General features: G+C 44.4%; 1 protein-coding gene across 1 annotated transcript in view; it reads right to left on the bottom strand.

Moving 5' to 3' along the window:
• LOC149322757 (dual specificity calcium/calmodulin-dependent 3',5'-cyclic nucleotide phosphodiesterase 1B-like) overlaps window positions 1-21,615 on the bottom strand; it is a 150,375-nt gene extending 128,760 nt beyond the window's left edge. Inside the window, exons 1-2 of the mRNA XM_089482796.1 lie at window positions 21,318-21,615; window positions 20,143-20,260 (exon numbers count right to left, since the gene is read on the bottom strand). Coding sequence (XP_089338922.1) covers window positions 20,143-20,260; window positions 21,318-21,459 — 260 coding nt within the window. The 5' untranslated portion in view covers window positions 21,460-21,615. The remainder of the gene's footprint in view (window positions 1-20,142; window positions 20,261-21,317) is intronic.
• Between the last annotated feature and the right edge of the window lie 5,136 nt (window positions 21,616-26,751).

Raw genomic sequence — 26,751 nt, 5'->3', positions numbered from 1 at the left:
TACATCAAGCAATTGCAAATAATCAGACCAGACTCTTTTGTGTGCATTTACAAAAGGCTCATTTTGACCAAGAATTCCATCTCAAACTCTTTAAGGAGAAAGAAAATGAAGTCCCACCACCTGGTGCTGAAACACACACACAATCAGAACAAAAGCATCTCTGAGCACATTATAATAAGCTCCAAATAGAACATTCTCAGATCAGGAAACAAGACTTCCAGAACAAGAGGGCATCCTTTTCAATGAAAGTTCAACCCCAGGAGATGTCTTCTTAGACAAAAACCCATCCATCCCTTTGCAGACTTTAGTCCTAAAGATCAGAAGCTTTTTCCGACACAAGACAAACAATTGCCTCCCTGCTTAAACACAAAGGTTTTTCTTTTCCCTACTTTTAAATAAACCAACACCATCCCTTGAAGAGTGTGGGGCAGCTGCTTTCAAGGCCATGCTCTCCCCACAAACACACACACACACCGCCTTCATTTTGTACTTAACTGACAATCAGTAGCTAGAATAAGTCTGAAACACAATCAGGCATTCTCCTCTCGTCTCAAAGGCACCAGCGCCCATCACAAGCCTCATACATTGAGACAAAGATTAAAAGCAGGGAAGAATCATTTGCTTCCTAACCCCTTGTTCACAGATTCTGTTAACTTTTAGCATCTTTCTTTCATAATAATAACAGTAATAAAAGATTGTACACAGTTTTGATGCCAAAAGGGTTTTTTCATGCCTAAAGCAGACGTCGTGCGGGTGCATAAATCAAAGATGCTTTCGCAGTCGGACCCATTAGCTAGGACATCAGCGCAATCGGTGGAGAAGGGGAAGAGAAGAGACAAGCTGCATGACAGAGTGGCAGCAGAAACCGCATTTCTTACAGGTCGTCACAGTCTACAGAAGCACTTAATTGAAAAGAAATGGGGATGATTAACAGTATTTAGGTGGAGGAGGCAATTGTCTGATCAATGGTCCAGGGCAAATATTAAACACTAGCACCTTGCAAACCGTGATTTAAAATCAGGAGCCATTTTCATGGAGGCAGCCAAATCTTTTGAAGTCATTTCTCACCTCCCATAACCCTATTCAGCACTAGTGATGGTTCTGCATACTGCATGTGAACTAATGTTAACTGTGATTAATGCCGGCCAGAGCTCCCAGCTGTACCAAGATTTCAAGCCAGAGATGGAAGTGTGCATTTCAAATTATATTTATGAGGAAATCTGATTTGCACTAGTGCATACTATTCTACAGAAGCACTTGGAAGGGAAGGGTGATGCAGAGAATGAGCCATGCTACCATCCTTTCAGACAGCCAGAATAAAGCTTTAAAAGCATAGGCAATATTGGAATCTGTGTGCATAGCTGCAAAACCCACTGGAGGAATTATGCTTTTGGGACCTAGTAACTCTCTTAGTGAAACAGTTTCACTGGTTATCTGATCAATATGGCTCTATATGGCTTAGGTCCAGAGTATACGAAAGCTTCTATCTCCCTATACAAGTCTGCCCAAGTCTTACAATCTTTGGGGGAGGGGTTTGTCTACATCCCACCATCCTCAGCTAGAAAGGACAGAAAAGAGAGGCTTCTTGGTGGCTCCTTCTAGGCTTTGAATGCCCTCCTGAGAGGGGCTTGCTTTGCCTCCTCTCTGTTCGATTTTTGCAGGAAAGAAAAAATGTTCCTCTTCAAATAGGTCTTCATCCTTAACTGACCAGAGCAGAGGGATATGCAAGCCAGTGTGGCATAGTGGTTTGAGTGTTGGACTACAACTCTAGAGATTAGGGTTTAATTCCCAGCTCAGTCATGAAACCCACTGGGTGACCCTGGACAAGTCACATGCTCTCAGACTGAGGAAAGCATAGGCAAACCTCCTCTGAACAAATCTTACCAAGAAAACCCATGGCAGGATCATAATTGCCTTAGGGTCATTGTGAGTTGGAAATTATTTGGAGGCACACAACAACAACAACAACAACAACAACAACGCTGTTTTCTAGTTCGCAATATGTATTTCAAGCGTGTTAATGTTTAAAAGTTAATACCTTAAAAGTAGTGTTTTACTTGAATATATGGTTTAATTTTTATATTCTTTGTATTCCTGTTATTTTATTTGCCCTTGTTTAATTTATGTTGCAGACCACTGGGTCCCATATGGACCCATATGCCCTGGTGGCGCAGTGGTTAAATGCCTGTACTGCAGCCATTCACTCAAAACTACAAGGTTGCCAGTTCAAGACCAGCAAAAGGGCCCAAGCTCGACTCAGGCTTGCATCCTTCCAAGGTCGCTAAAATGAGTACCCAGACTGTTGGGGGCAAATTAGCTTACTTGCTAATTAGCTTACTTGCTGTTCACCGCTATGATCTTTGGAATAGCGGTATATAAATAAAACAAATTATTATTATTATTATTATTAAGAACGGTGGAATCTAAACAATTAAATAAATAAATAAAATATTCAGAATAATTGATATGGGGAAGCCCTATTGAGACTGTAACACATGAAATTCCAACAGGGGATGGGGGAGAAAAAGAAAAACGAGTCAAGCATCACTCACCATGAACTGACCTTTCCCCGTTTAAATCCTCCACACATAAATCACATGCCACACATGCCTCAAAACACTTGTCAGACAGTCTCTTCACAATAAATTGAACATTCACCCCCCCCCCAAAAAAAAAAAAGTTCACTTGCAGTGACTATTTGTGAATAAATTTGTGTGGCTGACCATCAGAAATGGCAGCACTGGAGATGGTCAAGACAGTTCATTTAGTTTATCATACTCCATTGGCCACCATTCAAGCTGTGAATTATGACCTATAAATCCCACCCCACCTCCATACTTGGGATCATCCAACTATGTGTGTGTGCTGATTTACCATTGACTTCCTCTGAAAACTAACCCGCAACAGCTGGAGTTCCCTGGTGGTTTCCCATCAAAATACTAATCAGACTTAACCCTGGTTAGCTTCCAAGATCAGATGAGATCTGATGCCTTCAGATTACTTTGTTTTTATGTACAGTTGTCATGCCTAAGTTGTGCACGTAAAAAAGTGAGTATTAACAAAGGATGTATTCTGCTGTTAACAATCACATACTTCTTAAATGTAGGCCTAAATACCCTAATGATACCAGATCCCACCTGAACTTGGAAGCTAAGTAGGTCAGCCCTGGTTAGTACTTAGAAGTGTGATTGACTGTATTTTAGATGAAGGAACTGGCAAATCCACCCCTGTGGGTTCCTCGACTAAGAGCCCCCTGTGAAATTCATGGTGTTACCACATGTTGAAAGGCAATTTGAAGGCACATACATACACCTTAGATGTGAAAACTGTACACCTAAAAATGTAAAACCATAAATGCAACAACCACACCTATGATACAGGTATAACACAATCACTCAATGCCTCACTCAAGTTTGCCTCTGTATAACAGGTACAATGGTCCTCACTCCAATAAGATGTAAGTTTCATCAGCATCCTATGAGAACTGTGCCAACCTGGGAGGATAGATGGTTTACCAGGGCTCACCAATGCTGCCACCTATGGGCTGTTTGTCATACTGGCAGGCAGAGAACAACAAGAGCTCAAAGTATATTCAATAACATCTTTGTGTAGAATACATGAAAATAATTGAGGGTTATGATTATTATTTAATATTATTTAAATTTATATTCTACATTTATAGCCTTGCCTTTTCTCCAAAGTGATGAAGGCAGGCTACATTCCTCATCACTCCCTCATCTTTCTTTCCCTTTTAGCTCTTATGCACTTGGAACCGCACAACATCCCTGCAAAGTAAGCTTAGGCTGGGAGACTTGGCATTCAAAGCAGCTTCCCAAGATTAAAAACAAGCAGAGTTACATAGCCTGCCCCCCCCAAAAAAAAAACACAGCTGCTTTTAGTTTAATTAATTTCAGTTTTAAAAAACAGAGAAGACAGGAAGTAATAAAATTAAATATTCAACTCCAAATACAAAAAGAAAAAGGCCAGAGTTTTCAGACTATTGATGAAATAGAAAGCTAAACTGAGGGAGTGCGGTCAAAGGATCTTCATGACACTGGGTCAGGAAGAAAAGTTCTGCCACTTGGGCTCACTGCATTAGCAATCTGTGTGTGCATGTTTCTTAGATGTTTGGGTTCAAGCCTGTCCAGATCAGATGCTGCTGAGATTATATAAATTCCAGAATCATTGTCTGAATTTACTGGAATTCTTCTCACTTTGCCATCATGTTTTATTATCATTGCTTTCTGCAAACTGTGACTTTAGACTGTATGCTTGCAGACAAAGACTTGGTGACTCTTTAATCTCTGTGCTGCAATGAGTAAATGCTGAGTAAGGCATAATAACAAACAATCATAGCAGCCAAGAGGTGGGGTTCAAAATTACAGTCCTCCAAACCACCCACTCCTTGCTGCCAAGATCACTTTCATATCACTAGAATTAACAGCATGACAGTAAAACTGAGAGAGCATGCACCTTGTTTTCAAGCACATGTTTACCCCTGGGGCCTCCAGGAAGCACAACTGTGGTTCAGAACAAAATGGTTGGCATGTTCTTAAAGGGAACTCTATGAACTTTTAACTGCCACCATGCCACTGCCAAATTTTGTAGGTATGGCATAACAGCAGCAGCAGGGGAATCAAGGGAGTGAAATTTAGCCCCAGGACCTAAAGAACTGCAACTATAAGTCTCCTTCACTGCTCACTATGCTGTCTAGGGCTGATGAAAGCTGCAATTCAACAACCTCTAGAGAACCACCAGTTACACACCCCTGTCTTAAAGATTAAAGAAACTGATTGTGGCATATCCTTTAATGGTCTCTAGTGTATTTTTGAGAAGGATGAATTGGAAAGCCTGAGTTATTGGCTTTGGAATTAATTCCTCCATCACTTTAGGACCTAATTTATAAAGGGAACAACAGACACAAACCAGAACCCACAATAGGCAATCACTTGTCCAGATATGAACATAGTAAGCAACATAGTTGTGGGTGACTGTCACATGCAATGATCTTCAGCTAGCTGCTGTGCAAAGGTTTTGTCATGGCAGAAAGCAGCCATGACTTCCAAACAGCCGTGGGCAGATTTCTCTCCCTGAACACACATTCTTAGCATATGTAATAATGAACTAGTGTTATAACTGGGAAAATGCATGGAAGTTACTTCGCCTGAATCAAGTGCCTACCACTTCCTGAAGTCAAAAGTTCTGTCACCTGGTTAGAGAGCCCTAAGGATCAAGGGAAAGAATTCAGTGGGCTTTGACATGTTTGAGGGTGGAAACCAACCAAAAGAATTAGGCTAGCCCAGTGATGGCGAACTTATGGCACACATGCCAGAGAGGGCACTCGTGCCATTGCATTTGCCAGAGTTCATTACTAGAAAGCCAGAGGCTTGTGGCACTTTGCCATAAATAAGTGGGTTTTGGGTTGCAGTTTGGGCACTTGGTCTCTAAAAGGTTCGCCATCACTGGGCTAGCCAAACTGAACAACTTAAAATGGGGAGAGGAACAATTCGGCCCCTTATTTTTCTGTCAGAAATTCACAAAGTAAAAAGCTAGTTGTTGTTTTTTTCCCTGGATAGTTGATTGAGAACTGGACCTACATCTTTAGAGGTAGGGTGGGCTATAACAATGAATGTTGACCTATTAAACAATAACTATCAGCTCTTTCGCACAGCCTTATTCATCACTCTTGTATGTCTGCAATTATCATCTCAAACCATCAACTCTGGGATAAGCCCTAGTGATTTTGGATTAAATATTCAGGAAAAGAATATTCAGAACAAGAGTAATTTAGCTTTTTAGATGCAGATATCTATAATAAATATTCACAGACATGTGGATTTCTGTCCATGTCTGTCTGTTCTAATGTGTAGTAGAGAAATATAATACACATTATAAAGAAATATGATCTTCATTTAAGAAGAGAGAGAGAGCATCAGCATTATCCCATAAAATAACAAAACAGTCTAAACTCTCCCATACTGGCTGTGTTATGTTAGCTTTCTTCACAGCAGAAAGTAAGGAGAGTCCATGGCAAGGCACCAACTGTTATTATTATCAAAGACAAATCTCACCCATCTGGCAAGTAAGCTGCGACACTTTGCCAATAGTCTGCCAGGTCAACCAACATATTTAATTATACTTTTGTAGCCTCAAAAGTCAGGGCTGGGATTCAGAGCTGGATCATCTCCTACAGAGCAAGTGTGTCACTAGAGGGGTGCAGGGCTGTAGTCTGCACCAGGTGACACCCCAGATGAAGTTTCAGGCTCTCCTGCTGCTGCAGAGTAAGGAAAGGTGAGTGCACCCCTCCTGGTTTTGCCACTGCAGTGGCAGCCTCCTCTGCACCCCTCTCAACCTCACTGTCACAGTGCCAATCTACACATGAGGGGAATGGCACCATGGCAGCCCTTTTGGCTGCCACTCCCATAAGTGCTGCCCCCTGGAAGCACCACACCCCACACCAGGTGCAATCACACCACTACTACAGAGGTTGGATTGCATTTGGACTGCATTTGTTGGGTTAACAAAAGGATGGAGAAACTCAGTATACAACATGTATACTTCTGACAATCTAAATGCTAAATGCTTCTCATCGGCCCCTCATCAGCAGAGTCAATGGTAAGGGGTTATGGGACTTTAAATCCAAATGTTTATGCTAGTAGACCCTTACAGGGAGGTGCATCAGAAGATAGGTATTTCTGATCTCCACCCCACTTACATTACCAAGCTCCTGCCCAAGAATTTTGAGATGGGTGTCAACATTCTGGATGCATACTCATGAAACACAAATGCTTACATTTTATGGTGTTTTGTGGCATTTTTCTTTTTTGGTCCCCTTACTAAGCACCACTGGAGGCCTGGCTGCACAATGAAGCAAAACAATGATCAGCTTCATAGCTTCACAGGGACCAGCTTCAGAACTGACCTGATCTGTACTCACTACTTCGAAGACTTTCAAATTATTTTACATTCTAATCACCAGTACTCAGAACAGTAAACTGGACACAGAAGGTTAGATGATGGGACAAAAAAAAAAACTGAAGAAGATTCAAGTGCCTGGCAAGCTGCAGAATCAGCGGGTGGCCATGGATAAGCAACTCTCCCTCCTTATATGCAAAACTAGAGCTCCCATCTCACATTTTTTCATGGCTCTTGCTGCTTTGGGGGAGGCAGAATCTTTGTGTACACAAACAAGCTTTGTGTATGCTTCTATGAGAGTTTAAATCCTCTGAGGCAACATCGCTTTATTATTCTTGATGAGGGAAAAGCTCCAGCCAGTTCAAGTGCACAGAGAGCTGACCAGGGTGCTGAATCAGTCTGAGAGAGCCTAAATGATCTGCACTGCAGTTCTTGGAACCTGACTTGCAGTGCCTCTATTTCCCATAACATTACTGGAGGCAGCTTTGCTGCAGTGAATGTTATCTCAGGGGTGGGAGAGATTCCAGTTGTCAGGGAACTACATTCGCACCCTACCAACTCAACAGTGCCACACCACCACCCAACATCACATTTGTCAAGAAAGCAGCCAAAACAAAACAAAAAACCCACCCACCATTAACCTTGAAGAGCATTGTTTTAATTGAAAACAAGGCATACTTTCTTCAGAAGCAGATTAGTGCTTCCGGAAATCTTCTGAAAAAGAAGAACTGCTGGAAGAACATGCAGTGTTTCAAAAGAAGAAAGGCATTCTTGAAGGTAAAACAGGCGGTGTGTGTTTTTTTCATGGAAGTGGACAGATATAGTGGAAGGTGCAAAAATTAAAAGGAGGCCATATGTTGGCTATCAGCCCAGAGCTGCCCACCTCTGCAGTATCAGTCAACCCAGTTACTTCACTTGCCCTGAAGGGAACTTGCTCACCAAGAATATGCACAACAAGTTTTCACCAACATATATAGTGTTAAAAGCAGACTAGATGGGAATATGTTCAAAGTGCTCTTGCTATTGGTCCTTGATAAAAATCAACTGTTCTACAGCATTCTTTTCATTTTAAAAAAATGCACACAGAGTTTACCATAAAAATATTGATCTTGGAAAATTCATAATCAGAAAGTAAAAAATGGCTCCAGTTTGAATATATTCAAGAAATCTGTTTTCCATGCAGTATCCTAACTCCACCAACAGGATCGTAACCTGAGAGATGCAACAAACAAAGATGTAAAATAGTTATGTCAGATTCAATTGTTTTACATCAGAAGTGGGCTTTTTGCACAATTTGGGATACACACCAAGAAGGAATGCACCTCTCCCAAGACCTGGCACTTCTGCAATGCATATGGAGCATTTTGGAGCCAGTGTGTCCTTTACAACATTAACTATAAGGTATGAATTGCTAAAAATGTGCACACTTGGGGGAAAAACAGGCACCAATATATTTTAATCTATGTACGTTAGGATATGTATGTTAGGAAAAACACAGAGAAAATGTGCTTCAAAACAACAATACTGAAAATCTTGCAATCTGATACCAAAAAAAAAAAGACAAGAAGAAAATGCAGGTGGAATTAGGGGGGAAGCAAGTACACCAAAATTCATATCCTTAGCAACAGATCTCTGTGTAAATAGCACAATTGTGTCCTAAGGGTCAGTATCTGCTCATTTTCTATCCACATGTACCCTGCTTATTGTAATAGGGAATTCTGCTAGCTGATCATGGTTGACCTAAGACATTTTGCTGCCAGAGGAAATGGATAAAAAAGACTATCTCTTTCAATTCCACACAGAGAAACAAATTGGCCTAGAAGTTGATTTTTATTCCAGTGATTCTGAAAGGACAGTGTCTTGTGCTGTACCTGAAGACAGCAGAAAGGTTTAGGGTGGTGCAAACAGGCTGTAAAAAGTAGTAGAGAGCCATCATGTCACAGTGGTTTGAGTGTTGGACTATGACTCTGTGGACCAGGGTGTGAGTCGCCATTCAGCCATGAAACCCATTGGGTGACCTTGAGCAAACCTCCTCTGAACAAATCTTGCCAAGAAAACCCCCTGACGGTGTTAGAGTCATCCTAAGTCAGAAACGACTTGAAGGCACACAACAGCAACAAAACAGGCTGTGTGATATACACACAGCTCTGTCCTTCTAGAGAGATTAACGGGTAGAGAGGATGGCATTTGCAAATGGGAGGTCCTGTCCTGTAAATTGATAATTCCTGACTGGGTTAACAAGACTTCTCACTAATTGTAATATTTGTAGGTAAAGGAAAATATTGTATTATTGAGGCTAAATGCAGCTGTTCCTCAAACCACCTTCGGGTCATGGAAAATAAAAGCTAGAATACATGAGGGAGTTTCAAAAGGCCAACATATTTGTGCATTTGAATGCAGGCTCATGGCAACAGCAGATTCAAAGAAACCTCTGAATGCAGTCAAGATGCACATCGATGGATTTGTTATGCACACAGCTCAAAGAAAATTAACGAATTCATCACCCTCTGATGGGAAAGCCAAGCAAGTGATGGATCAATCATGCACAGCTCTGCCATGCAGCCTGCACAGATAATAAGTCAAGTCTACTGAACACAGCTGCCAAGATGAGATTGTAAATTCAACCTTGATTCAACCCAACAGTTTACCTGGTTAGAAAGGTGTCATGCCTTTACTGGATCTCAAATCTCAACGCAAGCTCCAACAACTCAGATGCAGGCAACTGAACCAGCAGCTAGGGATGAAACTAAGCCTCTCACCTTTGGTAAGGATGACATGAAGCAGGAGCAACCATCATCACTCACAGTTTCATTCCTCTACTATCTCCACTCAGTAAAGATAACAAAAAGGGATATAAAGGTATGTAACCCTTAATAAATCTCAAGGGAACTAAACTGTGCATTTTGCAGACACTTGCCTAGCTTTGCTGGCACTTTGCCAGGTGCTGCATGGAATTCAACTATGCATTTTTCAAGTTGTGCATTTCTTCTCTTTGCTAGAAAAGTGTCCAAGCTAATTGGCACTACAACTACTCATGCCACTTTAGTTTGGCTCTTTCTGCTCAGCTCTTAGTTGTGCCCCCTGGATCAACTCATTGCTGGAATGTGACCCCCCAGGTTGAAGATGCAACTACACCTGCAGTAAAATGTTGAACAACACCCTCAATACAAGAAAAAGCCAGAGCGGTGGAGTGTTGTATAGAAAAGATTACTGCATTTAAGACCATGAAAGTCCAGGTTTTAAGTATCAATGAACTATGAAGCTCACTGGATGACTTTAGACCAGGACTATGTATTACTAATCTGAACTCCCTGGAAGAAAGGCTGGACCTTATTCTCTTACTTGATGATTTTAGTAAAAATCAATTAAATCCTGTTATGAAAGGCGAAGAAACAAGTAGCCCTCCAGATTCTGCTAAACTGAGACTCCCATTAGCCATAGCCTGCATAGCCAACAATGAGGAGAGTCAGTTGGGACAGGAGCTACAGTCCAAAATCATCCCTGCTATGATGTTTACATCTTAGCACACTTTGTCCCTTCTCCCTATCTTGAGGGACAGTTCTTACACAGCTGGAGAGACATGGTGGATGCTCCCTCACTGCTCTATCCTCACGTCTCCACAAATCTAGATTTTAAAACAACATGGAAGGAAAGGGATTATATATTGAAATGCCATACTGGATTCAGAAGTCAAACCCCAGTGGGAGGGTGAGAAGTTTAACATGGATCTTCCCATGTAATCATTTTATTGCTTTCCTTTCCTCCCATGGTTATCAGTTCTTCTAAAGCATTCTAAACATGCACGGACCCTTATGCAATGCAATCTCAAGACTGGTTAGAACCAGCTGCCCACAGCCAGCCAAGAGGAAAAACAATAACCATTACAAGCAAGAATATTTATTACCTACCTATCTACCCCCCTCCACCCACCCACTATAGGTAATTGGATTTTTTAAATAAAAAAAGCAAACAACAGCAAATAGTTGTAATCTGAAACACGAAACAGAAAAGCACCAGTTGCAACACAGTTGTTAAGAGCTACAAAAAAAAACTTCAGCAGAAAGCTGATCAAGCTCAAGTACTAAAACAATGACTTAATTTACCTTCTAAATATTGACGGGAGATTGGTATTTCTTTTAGCATTGGATCATCCCATGGGACTAAAAAAACATCTCTCCCCAAGTTAAAGCCATGCCACAACACAAGTGACAAGATATTCTCCTTTTCCAGGATATGTCCTACATTTCAACCTTTTTTTCCAGTAGAAATTTCAAAATGTCCTCCATTTTGAGGATGACTAAGAAGCAGGAATTTACATTTATATTAGTGGTTTTAGCTTTCATTTGATAATGTCTTACATTTTTCTTGGATGTCCTACATTTTGCAGTACCTTGTCCTCCTTTGACGTTATGACACCTGGTCACTTGGATGATACCCATCCTGAAAAATCAAGGATGGAGACAGACATGCACTTGTATTTTGAGTTCAGAATGGTTTGGAGGAAGCATCAGTTCCCACAGCATTTGTCTGTATGTGTACACCACAAATATTCTTCTTTTGCCTTCCAGCTGCATCAAGTCAAACTGGTTCAGCAAGCTGATTGATTAAATATAAAATTCTGCAAAACCTGTTTGCCAAAGTGAAAGTGGACTGTATGTGCAATGCAGGAGTAACTATTGCTCTTTCCCATTGTCTCCAGATGTCGGAGACTGGCTCTCTGTCCCAGTCTCCAGTATCAATAGTCTCTTCAATCAATTCTCACTTCCATTTGTGTGTTGCAACCCTCTGTTCACAAATAGCAGCCTTAGTTCTACTCATCAGATCACTTCTCCAGCAGCACTTTGCCCAAATAGACCTAACCCCACTTACACCTCTATGATTGCTCTACCATATTGCTATCGGAAGTCAGGGCATGATTATAAACTGTGCCAGCAAAGCAATTGATGCCTGACCAAGTGCCTACATGTCAACACAAATGAAGGATAATGGGAGACATCTGCAGGAGAGAGCCAGCAGTCAGATGGGGTTGTTTAACCCTTCATCCACCCACAAAATATCTCCTCCTCCATTTCTTCCTGTACTTGGGCATCTCTTGTTCTTGGAATCCAGCCTTGGTGTATTCACTTTGTTCAGTGTTTTGTTTGTTATACAACAGATTTTTAGCAAAGGGACTGATGAGCAGGCGTCAGATTAAACACCCCCTTCTTTGTGCCAGTTCCTCTCCAAAAATACCTCACTCTCAAATTCTGCATTGAGCAAAGAGTAGAGGAAAACTAGATATCTTCCTAGGTCACCTCCCACCCTATGACTATGATTACAAAGAAAATCAAATTTGGATATCTCATATTCCCCACTCCTTATGTGTACTTCCCCATCGCCAACTCTCTGTAGCTTCTCTGATGTTAATTTCTACTCTACCTGAATAGAGACTATCTGGTCTTCCACACTGCAGAAATCAAGCCATTTGACACCACTTTAACTGTCGTGGCTTCATCCTGTAGAATCCTGCAGTGATCTATTTACCCGGTCTATCAAAGCACTCTGGTGCCTCATCAAACCACAAATCCCAGAATTCTGTAAGATAGAATCATGGCAATTAATAAGGCATGTGTACTCTTTTCAGTTCTCAATCTACACAGTGCAAAACAACATCCCTTCACTTCACTGGGGAACCTATGACCATCCAAAGTTTTAGATGACAACTCCTAGTACCCCTCACCACTGGTGATGCTGGGTATGGTAAGGTTCCCTACTCTGATTTACATATCCAAATGCACTACATGCAAGAATTAAGAAAAAGGCCTGGGGAAACTAGGGCTGCACTATATATCTTCCATTTTCAAAGTCCCCTTGAAAGCTGCCTCCTTTATTCAACCAAACTTGCAGCCTGCATTCCCAATCATCGTTAGCAGCATCCTGATAACATCACATCTGACGTAGCTTCCAAACATCAACACTGACAAAACCACAAAGATTAAACAATTTCGTCAATAGGATTAAACTGCAAGATGAAAGATGAAAAGATAAGACCAACAACACAGTGAGGGAACAGGAGGAGGAGGGAAATGATACCAAAAAAGTAAAGCATTGGAATACTGCAAAAGTATCCAAAGTGAGTGCCTCAGAAATGGAAAGCAGATTATATACACACAGAGAGAGTTAGACTTACTAAACATTGGGTAGAGGCTTTATTTCAACCCTAATTAAATTATTGTCTCTCCTGGTTTAAGGGCAAGGTGGTAGCCTGGTAGTTTTAAAAAAACACCTAAAGCTTAAGGATTCTCTTTTGACTTTTCTACCAACAACTGTGTAAAAATGCATGCCAATGAGGGCTGGAGCCACAGTGGTGTAGTGGTTTTAGCACTAAACTATGACTTTGGAGACCACATCTTGAATCCCTACTCTGCCATGGAAACCCAATGGCTAACCTTGGGCAGGTCACATTCCCTCAGCCTCACAGGAAGGCAAAGGTAAATTCATTCTGGACAAATCTTGCCAAGAAAACCCTGTAATATGGTAATCTTAGCATAGCTATAAGTAGGAAACAACTTGAAAGCACTCAGCAACAACTAGGGCTGAGTTAAAAAACAGTGGGATTGGGATATTGTGAATATTTTTTCCTCTACAAAATGTGCCCCCGTCTGTGATACATTCAGGCTGCAAATAACACTTATGGCACAAGAATATCCCAGAAGAGGTTCACAAAGCTCTTCATGGCCTTGATCAGCTGTGACCTATGTGCCGTTTGGTTAAATGCTGGCTTTCCTCCTTAAAACATGATCGTTGTCGTCATCATCACCATCACCATCACCATCATCATAGACTTTATCAGGCTTGGCTACACAATTGCATCACTGCTGCTCTCCAGCAGCTGGATATTTTTAAAAGAAAAATATCAGTGTCCAAGCAGCCACTGAACAGGACAATAATGCACATATATGTGCCATGCACACAGCCACAGACAAACACATTACTGAAATGTCAGTAGATGTTCTTCTGGCATGTTAATACTTTATGCATATCAACTAGTATATTCAGTATATGTGTGAACACACACAAACAAATGAAAACCACATAGAGGACCTATGGAGGCTGGTTGTTTGATCAGTGGTTTGCATTATGCTTAAATCAGACCACAACATAAAAAAGAGTTATTATCCTATCCCTAGGCCATTACAATACAAAAGAGGGGGCCTAAAAGGCCACCAAAAATAATAAAGAGATTGATGCAACTTCCTCTTGAGGAAAGACTAAAATAATTGAGATAATGATCTTAGGTATAAGCAATATGACTTTAAGGATAGGTGACACAGCAACAGTTTATTAAGATTATCCACAACATAATGTGATCAAAATCATTAAATATTTGTCCCTTTTTCCACTCCTTCCCCCTATCTAGTTCTGTGACTAGAACTTCAAACCATTCAGTGAAGATACTTGCCAGTAGAAAGAGAAAATAGTACTTTGTGCAAAATGGAATGTATTTGTAGGACTTAAGGGGGGAAGGAAAGAAACTTGAGGGGAAAGATAAAGATTTTGGTCATAAAAATGCCTTGTTGAAAATGGGTTAAGAATTCTTTCCCAAATAATTCACCGAACCAAAGATAACAACTTCGGAATATTTATCCATGTAACACAAACATATGAGTCCTCAAATGCTGCTGGGCCAAGTGAGTGGTGACTCTCACATCTGCAGGAAAGTGAATCCCCCCCTTCAGTCTTAAAATTAAAATAGCTACCCCAAGGTATTGAACCATATGCCCCAAGCAAATTCAGGACCTTGGATAAATTGATTCCTGTGACTCAAGTGTTAAGACGCCGACTCAGTTAATTGAGGCCCGGGTGCTACGTGATGGGGTGAGTTCCTGTCACTAGTCCCAACTTCTGCCAATCTAGCAGTTTGAAAGCATGCACATGCAAGTAGATGGGTACCACTTCTCAATGGGAAGGTAACAGCATTCCATGGAGTCATGGTAGCCACATGACCACCAGAACAGTCCTCGGACAACGCTGGCTCCTCGGCTTAGAAATGGAGATGAGCACCACTCCCTACAGTCAGTTACGACTAGACATTCATGTTAAGGGACTACCTTTACCTGAAGCACAGAGCAGATTCACTTTCACACTGACAATGAAAGCCACCCAACACCATTGCATCGGAATACAAAGCCACATCTACCTTGTTCACTGGCCATGCTAACTAAGGGTTATGTGCATTGTAGTGCAGCATTTGAAGACCCAAAGCTGGAAACCACTGACTCTAGCCTAATAGCGATCTACGCTGGCCCACAACATATATCCAGAGTCTTAGAATTAGATCTTTCCCTACATCTCCTGTTAGAGGGTTGTTTGCCTTGAGATGCCAGAGACTGGACCTGGGACCGTCTACATGGAAAGCCTGTGCTCTACCACTAAGCTAGAGGTTCACTCACCCATCACAAGCTCACTCATTGCCACTCTTAAGGTTGCATTCCTGCAATCACCTCCCAGCTCTCATATGAAAGCTTTTGAAGCACAAAATATCATCAGCTTTCAAATGGGCCACATACACACACAGTAACCACCACCACACAGAGGGATTCCTCCCTTCCTCTCAGACACACTTGATTAATTAAAGGCAGACATGCTGAGCTGTTGACAGGTGAACATGATCATCCCATCCAGCCATTCACAGGTTTTGGAGACTCACATCTAGGTGTTAATCTGCACTTTGTTTACCCAAAGCTACCTCCAAATACAACATACTGCAGCCACAGTATGTCTCCCAAGGCAATCCCCATGGAACTCGTTCATCACAGATTGTTCTGCTGAGCTAAACCCAGATAGCGAGAGAGCCTCGATGCAGTAGAAAGCTGGGAAATAAATTGTGCAGATGGTCCAACAAGGCTGCATTTTGCACCTTGTTTCAACTCATCTCCCCCCCCCCCCCATGATCTCAGGGTGTCCAAAATGATACATTTCCTCCTATTCCACACCTTTACTTTCACAACAGGTTAGGAAGAAATCTTAGCTGGTTCAAGGTCACACAAGGACCTCTTATGGATTTGCTCCTACTCTCTTCAAACATGTGGCATTTGACCCATGTGCATCAGGCAAGATACAAAAAGTTAACATGAAGGGGACAGGAACACCAGTGTGAAGGAGGAAGCCTTCGGGTCACATCCTGCCTTGCAATTCCATAATTCCAGAAAAGCATTAGTAGTATTTCAAGCAAACCTAAAACAGAGGCAACAGTGATGGGAAATGTGTAATACTCGATAAGTTGTCAGACTACAACCCCCACCATCCCCCTGGACATTTGGTGCACCACACATTCCCCACTCCAAGAATTGAGAAGATGGTATTTCATTGCTTCATATTATTATTATCACTATGTGAGTTTTTTTGCCCCTTCTTCTTTTCCAAGACAGATGTGTTTATCAGAGGAACTATAACTGTTTTTTCCCCTAAGAGCAATGAGGTCACAAGCTAAACTTTTATCTGGTTTAATGTAATGCCAGCTTTCTACATTTGTCAATATAAATCTTTGATTTATATTTTTGAAGTTCGCTGTGCTAAATTGATGATATGTTGTTACAAGGGCTGTGGACTGGGTCAATAAAGTGAATTGAAAAAATATTCCTTCAGCCCCGCAGAGAAGAAAATGGCATTGCGGAACACCAGTTCTCTTGCAAGAAGTGCAGGGCAAAGGAGATATCTCTCTCCCTTTTAGACAGAGGGAATAATACTGCAAGGCTTGTAGGCAGACACCTGGGATTTCTGAATTAGGCACAAAATAACATTCCATTCCAGCAGCCTGACTTTGAGAAATTACACATTTGCACTTCAAGAAATTGAAGTAGAGAGTGAGGGTCTTTGGCCCCCTGGATGCTGTTGGACATCACCGCCCAGAGCCCCACTCAGCACAGCAAATGGTAAAGGATGATAGGGATTTTAGTCCAAGAATTGAAGGGTTGATGCGTTCCTGTACATGGATTAAATGCCAGTTTTATGACAGAAGAAGATGCTTTAAGACCACCATTCTCCTTGGTGACAGGTGACTCATTTAATTTCCTCATTAAATTTAGAAGCACAGTTTACTCAGAAGTAAACTCTACTAAGCACAACGGGGCTTATTCCCTGACTGGTGGGTTTGGGATTGCAGCCACAGAGTACTACAAGCTTTATGGGGCTCTTGCTGGTCCCCAGTTAGCAGCAGCAGCAACAGCAGCAGTTATAATAACCATCATCATCATCATCATCTTAGCATATGTACTGCAAATATAGTAGCCTAAATGCCATAGAGGCACCAGTTCCTGGAAGTTAAGCAGGGTCAGTCTTGGTAAGTACTTGAATGGGTGATCACCAACAAATACCAGGTGCTGTAGGCTATATTTCAGAGAAAGGAACTGGCAGAACCATATTCCTTGCCTAAGAAGACCCTATGAAATTCATGGGATCACCATAAATCCAAAAGAGATAAATAATAATAATAAAAGCTTTATTTCTAGCCCGCCTTTCCAGAGATCAAGGCGGGTTACAATGGTGGATTTTGCAATCCAACAACATACAATTTACAATAAAAACATTGTCAGAAATTTACAATTACATTATATAAAACAACAACAATAACCATTCCAAGCTAGCAGCAATTGTAACAACGGTGAGGGAGAGAGGGATCACAACAGGGCTATTGGGGGTATGCCTGTTTGAAAAGATACGTTTTCAGCCCTTTTTTAAATTGGGCTAGGGAGGGGGTCGAGCGGAGCTCGTCGGGGATCGAGTTCCAGAGCTTAGGGGCCGAGGTGGAAAAGGCCCTTCGTGTAGTGATGGCTCGTCTAGCATCTGGAACTCTTAGGAGATGTTTATCACGCGATCTGAGAGTGCAGGGTGGATTATATGGAGAGAGGCGGTCCTCTAAGTACCCTGGGCCCAAGCCATTTAGGGCTTTATAGGTGATAACCAACACCTTGTATTGCGCCCGGAAGCGAATAGGCAGCCAATGTAGATCTTTAAGTACCGGTGTTATATGGCTGGCCCTGGAAGATCCAGTGACCAGCCTTGCTGCCATATTCTGAACCAGTTGAAGCTTCCGGGTTTGGTACAAGGGTTGCCCCATGTAAAGCGCATTACAGAAATCCAAATGAGAGGTTACCAGAGCATGTACCACTGTTTCAAGGTCCCCCCGGCCCAGGAAGGGTCGCAGCTGGCGTATCAACCGAAGCTGATAACAGGTACTCCTGACCGTCGCATCCACCTGAGATGTAAGGTGAAGCGACGAGTCCAGGAGCACCCCCAGACTGCAAACAGAATCCTTCAGGGGAAGCGTGACCCCATCTAGGACAGGTGGACAAATCTCCAAACCTGGACCTGGGGAACCTATCACAAGTACTTCCGTTTTCTCTGGATTGAGTCTGAGTCTGTTTTCCCTCATCCAGATGAAGGGCAATAGGTGACTTGAAGGCACACACACACCACAAATATACTGCTATGCATTAAACCTTAAAGGATTGTGTAAGGTAGGGAAATATTGCTATCTTCTGGGACTGAGGGTCAAGAGGAACAGGTTCAGATGAGGCTAGCCAATTCATAGCTCAGTATCTTAACCACTAAGTGACACCAGTGCAGTCGTGGAAGGGGGATCAGTGTGTTCATAAGGAACTCTGCAAGGACAAATCATTAACAGTCATCTAACAAAGAGGGAGGCAAAGTGGCAGGGGACATGCTTTGTATGCAGAATGATCGGGTCTGATCCTTGCTGTCCCGTTTGTTCATTTTTTAATAAAAGGCAAGACAGCAGGAAATGTGCAAGACCTTGGCTTGACAACCATCGCTAGGCAGAGCATGAAATAATAGAGGAATCCAACAGAAAGAGTCTCTAAGGGCCTGGACAGGGCCAAAATAAAGCTGCTTTGGGTCACTTTGGAGGTATGCTATTTAAATGATTCATGTGTCCTAAGAGGTCAGAAATCACACCAAAGCCACGCTCCAGTCCTAAGAACTGGATGGAGCACAGCTTTGACACAGGTTTTGGCCTCTAAAGATGTGTGTGTCATTTAAACAGCATACCTCTAAAGTGACCCAAAGCAGCTTTATTTTGGCCTGTCTGTTCTGGCGCTGCAGCACCTTCCAGGGTTTAACACCATGTGCTATTTATTTACAGATTCTTATTGCTGCTGTTGAGCAAGGCTGTTTCCTACACTGAGCATTCATCACGCCACTTCACAAATGATAAAGAGCAAAAGAGTAAGTCCTGGAGCTGCATCATCAACAGGAAGAGAAACTTTAAAATGAATGCCAACTCAATAAAGTGCTGACCCTGGCTACAGACGGCTTCCTCACCCACTAACCCCACAGATGGACCAACAAACACAGCAGGCAACAAAGATGTATGCGGAGACGGGGGGAGGATGTTATCCCATCAACAACAGCTTCAGATCCTTCATCAAGTGCTATTAATTGCTGCGGCAAAAAAATTAGCCTCCCAGTGGCGGAGCTGGTCAGTTCCCATTCCCGATGACCGCAGCACGCACTAAATCCAGCATCAGTAAGCTTGCCCAGGGATACACATGAAGGCTTTTTTTTTTTCAAACACTGATCATGGGGGCAGGAGTTGGAGGGAGAGAAAGCAGACCTAGCCAGACACTAATGTACGCACATTCCTAACACTGGGGCAGAGAAAACACACACAGAGAGGTTGAGGACACTGCTACAAACAGAGCCACATAAGTGAAGTTGAAGGCTTTCATGGTCGGCATCCATTGTTTTTTGTGGGTTTTTCGGGCTATGTGGCCATGTTCTGGAAGAGTTTAGTCCTGACATTTCACCAGCATCTGTGGCTGGCATCTTCTGAGAATGGCATTCTCTTCTAGAACATGGCCACATAGCCTGAAAACCCCACAAAAAACTATAGAGCCACATAAGCTCTCTCTCCCCCCAATTTGCTGACACTGTTCTGCATTCCAGCAGTCTTTCTACCCAAAAGATCACCCTCAGCTGCAAAGGGAGAGAGCGGAGAAGGCACAGATCAGAAAGAAGTGGATCTGGACAGAGCCCAGCTCCCAGGCGTCAGGGAAGGACCCAGAAGGTGGAAGAGGGCAATAAGGGGGCGAGGAAAGGGGGGGGGGACTAATAATAATAATAATAATAATAATAATTTATTTGTATTTCCCACCTCTCCCCTGTGGATATTGAGGCGGGATTGCAGCATAGAGAAAAACCAGAGTCGCTACTACTACTACTACTCACAGTGCCCGCAGCTTGACCCACATCTTCTTACTGGGGGCTGACTTGAGCTCCAGGGGAGAAGGGCAGCCCTCGGGGGACTCCAAGAGGTCGAGGTTCGGGGGGGCTTCCATGGCTGGTTCTGAGGGGAAACGGAATGTGTATGTTTAAAAGGAGAGAAAGAGAAACTGAGACTCCCGTACTCCCCTTTCCCTCTGCGCCCACAGACTTCTTTCTTCAGCCCCACAACTACACAAACTCCCACCCCAGCGCAGCCCTCCACACTCCAGACCCTTCTTGGGGACCCCCGCCACACGTCCTGCCCACCCACCAAGACCCACCAGGCCGGCTCTACATCCTCCATCCATGCCCCAAGGCAGCCTGGGGGTCCCTCCTTTCCCCCCTCAGTCCTCCAGCCCCACAGAGCCCTCTCTCCCCATTTCCCTTGCCCCCAAGCCGGCTCTAACCTCCCCCTGCGCTCCCCGCAAGCCCCAAGAGCCTCCGCACCGCCCTCCGGCTACCTTGCCACACACACAGAGGCCAAGTTGCCAGCCCTCCTCCCCAGCAGCCCAGGCCCACGCCGGGGCTCTCACTCCCCACAGACACCCCCACACCCCGAGAGAGCCCTCCTGTCAGTCCACCACTGCGGCGCCGGACTGGCTCCCCTTCCCCACAGACCCCCCCCCCTCAACTCTCCCGCTTTCTCTGAAGAGGACAGACCCAGGAAGAAACTCTTCTAGAGCATGGCCACAGATCGCCCGAAAAACCCACAACTCTCCCCTCAGTTCTTCCCACACAGACAGCCCCAAACGCCCGCCCCTCCCCCCCCCCCCGCCTTGAGAGCCAGGCAGCCCCCCGGAGCCCCCCCCCCGTCTTTCAAGCCTCCTGCTCCCCTCCAGCTGGCCACCCTCTCCAGGCGCCCTTGCCCCAAAGCCGGCTCGACACCCGCCCCAAGCCCCCGGGCTCCCCTCCCTAGCCCTCCGCCCCCTCCACCGCCCCCCTTGCCACACACAAGACACAAGGCACCCAGCCAGCCGGCCCTGGCAGCTCCCCGCGGCGGCTGCAGAAAGCGGCGGCGTCCGTCTCCTTTCCCCTCAGCCCCCGTCTCCCCCTTCGGTCCCCCCCTCCAGGGCCCCCTCTCCTCCCCACAAGCGGCCTCCCTGCCCTTCCCTCCTCCTCCTCCTCCTCCTCCTCCTCACCGGGCTCGGTCGGGGGGCTGCTCAGCCCTGCTTCGCTTGAGGCCGGGGCGAGGGGCGCTTTGGGGCCTGGCTCCTCCTCGGCAGCCCCGCCGCCGCCGCCGCAGCCTCCCCTCTGGCAGGAGGCTGGGCGCTCCCCCATCATGGCCTCCCTCCCTTCTTTCCTTCCAGAGGAGGAGGAAGGCTGGGCGGCTTCTTCCTCAGCGACCCCCGTCTCCCGCTCCTCCTCCTCCTCCTCCCCCTGAGCTCCCTTCGGAGCAGCCTTTGCGACTAGGGAAAGGCTGGGAGAAGCAGCCAGGCTCAATCTCCCTTTCCCTCTCCCTCTCCCTCTCCCTCTCCCTCTCGCCTTATCCCCTTCTCCCCCCCCAACAGCCACCCCACGCGTGGCTCCCTCCTCGGCAAGGAAACCCTTCCTCCACCACCATCATAGAGAAGGAAGGAAGGAAGGGAGGGAGGGAGGAAGGCAAACCCCAACCCTCTCACCGCTGCGGCTCCTTTCGGGGGAGGGAGGGGACGACCCAGCAAGCGACCCTTCCGGGGGACCACCACAGCATCATCATCATCATCATCATCATAATACATCGTAATTATTAATGATATTATTAATAATAATATTGTGTTATTAGGAGTAGGAGTAGTATTAGTATTCCTCCTCCTAGCAATCCCAGTCCCTGCTCCTCAGTGGGAGGCATTTGGGGATGGGGGCTGAAGCGGAGGCGGGGGCGCTGGTGCTCCTGGCCGACGGGGGCCTGCCCTCGCTGCCTCTTTGGCCCCAGGGCCCTCCTTTGCCAGGGCCACTCGAGGCGCCCAAGAGTCCCGAGGCCAGGGCTCCTCAGTTCACCTGGAGCCCCGAGCGCCGCCCAGGAAGGGCCCCTCCTGGCCCCGGGGCAGGCAGGCAGGCAGGCAGGCAAGCAGGAGGAGAGGGGACGGAGGGAGACTGTGGGGGGAAGGAAGGGGGCCGGGTCCTTCCCCTGAAACATCTGGGGTAGCCCTCTTGGCCATGGAGCCAAGCCAAGGAACATCCCTGACCATGGGAGACCTTGATGCCCAAGCACTGCTTGCAAGCTTTGGAAGTCACACTGGCTTCTTCGCCAGGCAACGAGGAGGAGGAGGAGGGGGAACACCATTCTTTGAATTTGAATGTAAAAGAAACCTGAGGCCTCTCCGTTCTCCTCACCCTGAGCCTGGTCCTACTCACACCGTCCCTTCAGAGGGACTGGCAGCCTTAGGGTTTTGAGTGCGTGGCTGCAGTACAGGCATTGAACCACTGCGCCACCAGGGCTCCTGGCACAGAATCTTTACTTCAGCCAGCCCTCCATATCCACAGATTCTTTATCCATGGATTCATTCATCCACAGCTTGAAAGTATTCCAATATATATATATATATATTCCAAATACAGTGTGCACCATGCCCAGCTTTCAGCTTATGCTGAAGCCACGCCAGGGGAAAAACAATGGCATGCACACTGCACAGCGCCACATGCACATGTTTTCAATGGGTCTTGAGCATACGCATTCTTCCTTTACTCAAGGGGAGTCCAGAACGCATCCCCCACATAATAGAAGGACCCACTGTATATTTCCAAAAAGAAAACCTTGACTTTGCCATTTTATATAAGGGACATCATTTTACTTCCATTGTACCTAATGAGACTTGAGCATCCACAGAGGTCCAGGAATCATACCCCAATGGATGCCAAGGGCCCACTGAAACTTTGTGGAGGGGTTGTTTGTTTGTTTGTTTGTTTGTTTGTTTGTTTTGTACTACTGTTACTCATCAGTGGTAGTTCCCATATGTCACTGAATGTCATGGAAAGTAAGAGTTGTGACATAAATGACTAGCAAAATTAAAATACCTTTAAATTACAATATCATATGCACAGCCTAAATGTATTTATATATACATAGTTTCATGTGGTTAAAGTGAACATTTAGTAAAATGGGATGTTTTTTAAAGAATACAGTAGACCCTTGGTATGCGCTGGATTTGGTTCCAGGAGCATCTGTGGATACCAAAATCTGTGGATGCTCAAGTCCCATTATATGCAGTAGCACAGTAAAATTGTTCCCATTATATAAAATGGCAAAATCAAGTCTTGCTTTTTGGAATTTAATTTCTTAAAGTATTCTCATACCATTGATGGTTGAATCCGTGGATAAGGAACCCATAGATATGGAGGGCCAACTGTATACAGATGAATACGAACGTTAGAATCGTCCAAGCCATTTTATACCCCATAGCTATGTACAGATGTGAAAGCTGGACAGTGAAGAAAGAGGATAGGGTGAAAATCCATTCATCTGAGATGTGGTACTGGGGAAGAGTGTTGAGGATACCATGGACAGCCAATAAGGTGTCCATGCTATTCCCTTGACTGGTGAGTTTGGGATTGCAGCCACAGAGTACTACATGCTTTATAGGGCTCTTGTTGGTCCCCAATTAGCAGCAGCAACAACAGCAGCAGTTATAATAACCATCATCATCATCTTCGCATATGTACTACAAATATAGGAGCCTAAATGCCCTAGAGGGTGTGCCTTGCTCAAGGTCACCAAGTGGGTTTCCATGGCCGAGCAGGGAATCAGACTCTGATCTCTAGAATCATAGTCCAACCTGTGAGTGTGTTGCCTGCCTTCAAGTTGTTTCCAGTTTATGTAGACCCTAAGGTGAACCTATCGGAGGCCAGGGGGCTGAACCTACAGGACCTGAGCAAAGAGATGGAAGATAGGAGGGCTCTGAGATGTCTCATTCACAGGTTGTCATGAGTCAAGGTCAACTTGAAAGCAGCTAATAGCAACAACAACTTATTTCTAGGATCTGGACTGACCTTTTGTTCCTGTTTGTTATGGTGGTTATATGCCTTCAAGTTGACTCCAGTTTATGCCATCCCTTTCCTCGGGTTTTATTGGCAAGAACTGTAAAGAGGTTTGCTATTGTCTTCCTCTGAAGCTGAGAGAGTGTGACTTGCCCAAGATCATCAGATTTGAACCCTGCTCTCCTTGAATTCCAGTCTAGCACTCAAACCACTGTACCATGCTGGCTCTCATTTGTTAATAACTATACTTTTTAATCCAATAGTGGTGCAGTTGTTAGAGTGCCAGATTAAGAGACTAGAAGAAATGCACACTGAAATCTGGATGAACCTGCCTTTAAATTCACAGGATCCATGCAGTTGGCATGGCACTCCCATAAGGACTGCCTTGGCTAAGATGTTTTGCTGCCTGAGACAAAGAACAAGATGGCACCCCTTCCTACATATGAATCCCCCAATTGGATTGGCAGTAAAGCCTCCCAGGCACTTGCAATGCAGTTCCATCTGCCACTGACCCAGAAGGCAGGAGGCTAGCTGGGAGACCAGAGGGCAAGCTGCATGGCACACAGGTCTCTCTCCTAGCAGTCTTGCTATGCCTCCAAGTACCTACCGCCTGAGGCCATCGTGCTTAATGGTAGGGTTGAGTTTTATGAGCATCTGTCTCTTCAGTTCTTAGCTGCCACGACAAATCATCTCCAATAGAATCAACGTCTGCCTTGGCTTTACTTTTCTGAGCAACATGTCTTTCTTTCCCAGGCATGTATCACAGGGGCATGAAAGGGTAGAAGCCAGTCCGGGACTACATGGCTGGGTAAAAGAGGATCTTTGCAGAGATACCCCTTTTCTAATCTGTTTCATAACAAGACTCAAATTAATCTGCCAATATTCCCAAGTGTCTAATGGTATGGGAGGCTTGTTCTCCTCTGCAATTTATGTAATGTACAGAAACACTGGCATCAGAATGGTCTCTCATCACAGCCAGTTGTAGGTATTGTGCTGCCCCAGGCAAAGAACAAGATGGTACCCCTTTCCATTCCATCCCCCAAAGTCAAATTGGATTGGCTGTTGAATCTGTCTTCAACCCTGGTGATAGAAGAGCATGTTCTCAAGGCAGCAGAGTTACTTAGTGGGAGGTACATGGCAGACCACATAGCACATAGTTTTTTTATTCAACATCTTACTGCTCCATGCCAGCATCTGCTGCCTGAGGCAGCTGCCTCACTTTGGCTAATGGTAGGACTGGTTCCATTTGGTATATACTCTAACCCAGAAGTGTTGTATGTACTTTAAACCCCCAGTAATAGGTGATGGATATTGAAGTCCCCTTGAATAATCCATCTGAGACCCTCACTGTAGCTGGTAATAACATGCAGTGCCCTGAAGGGTTGAAGTCAAGGTCTGGCTACTTGAAGGACCACCTTGTCCAGTACAAAGCTGCCTACCTGCCTGCCTCTTGAGATCATCCCATCCTTGAAATATGCCAAGTCAAGGGGACTATACCAGCCACCTTTCCCAAGCTCTGGAATTTCTTCCCCAGGTAAGCTCTTTTCATCTCCTCGCTCTCAGCTGGCCTTTCCTATGATGATCAAGACCCTATTTTTAAGAAAGGTTTTGGAGTCCTAAATTCCTTTTCTCCTTTTTTGACATTGTCTGAACTGTGGCTCAAGTACTGTTGGCAGTGACAATAGTTTCTCTCTCCCACTCTCTAATACTCTGAATGTTTTATGGCTACTCTACTAATGTTGCCAATTACTCCGAGAAATGTTCATAAAACAGTGGTACCTGTATTGGCCAACCAAAGTCTTCAAAATATGTGTTGCAAGCCTTTGCACTGGCTTCTTTATCAGGCAAAGATGTTAAAAATCATATCAGATTTTTAAAAAAACATCATGATGATGTTAGTCACAAGCCTGTATTTTGAAGATGTTGCTGTTCTCAGATGAGGTGTTGTTGGAGGCCAACCCCTCTTCCTTCTGGCCATTTGAATACTCTGGGGGGGGGCTAAGTTCCATTTATCCATGCCACCCTTGGATAAATCTAAAGTCCTAGTGTTTACTAGGAAACGGACCATGCACAATTGGCAAATAAATGACCGGCCACTTGAGCAGATAAAATCCTACAAGTATTTGGGGGTGATTTTTCAGTCCTCAGGCTCTTGGAAAGCTCAATCTTTAATGCCATAGCAAATGCTGAGAGAAGTATAAAGGCACTTCTATCCTTCTTTTTCACCAAAGGAGGTCAGCATATTCCATCAGCCATTCAGGTCTTTAATATGAAGGCCCTGGCACAGATGTTATAAGGGGTGCAGTGGTGTGTTTATACTAATTTTGTTTCAATGGAATCCACACAGACAAAACTTCTGAGATCCATTCTTGGTCTTCCTAGTTGTGTGCCTAATGCAATTTTACATCTAGAGACAGGTCAAATGTCAACTGAGTCTCAGGCATGGCTACTTAAGTTTAATTTTTGGCTAAGAATGCTTTTGACCCTGGTGAGATTGGCTCCTTTGGTAACTGATGGAATGAGACTCTGAAACTAGCTAAATTGGGTTTTTCATAAACCTCTACTCTGGCAATGGGTTATAAGAAAGCAAAACAGGAAATTCATCAGTGTATTATAGAT

The sequence above is a fragment of the Sceloporus occidentalis genome, unplaced genomic scaffold (genome assembly GCF_023333645.1).
Source record: "Sceloporus occidentalis isolate IW3139 unplaced genomic scaffold, rSceOcc1.0.p SCAF_1, whole genome shotgun sequence".
Classification (NCBI taxonomy): Eukaryota; Metazoa; Chordata; class Lepidosauria; order Squamata; family Phrynosomatidae; genus Sceloporus; species Sceloporus occidentalis.
Note: the sequence above shows the minus strand (reverse complement) of the source record. Positions and strands in the feature narration are given on the sequence as shown.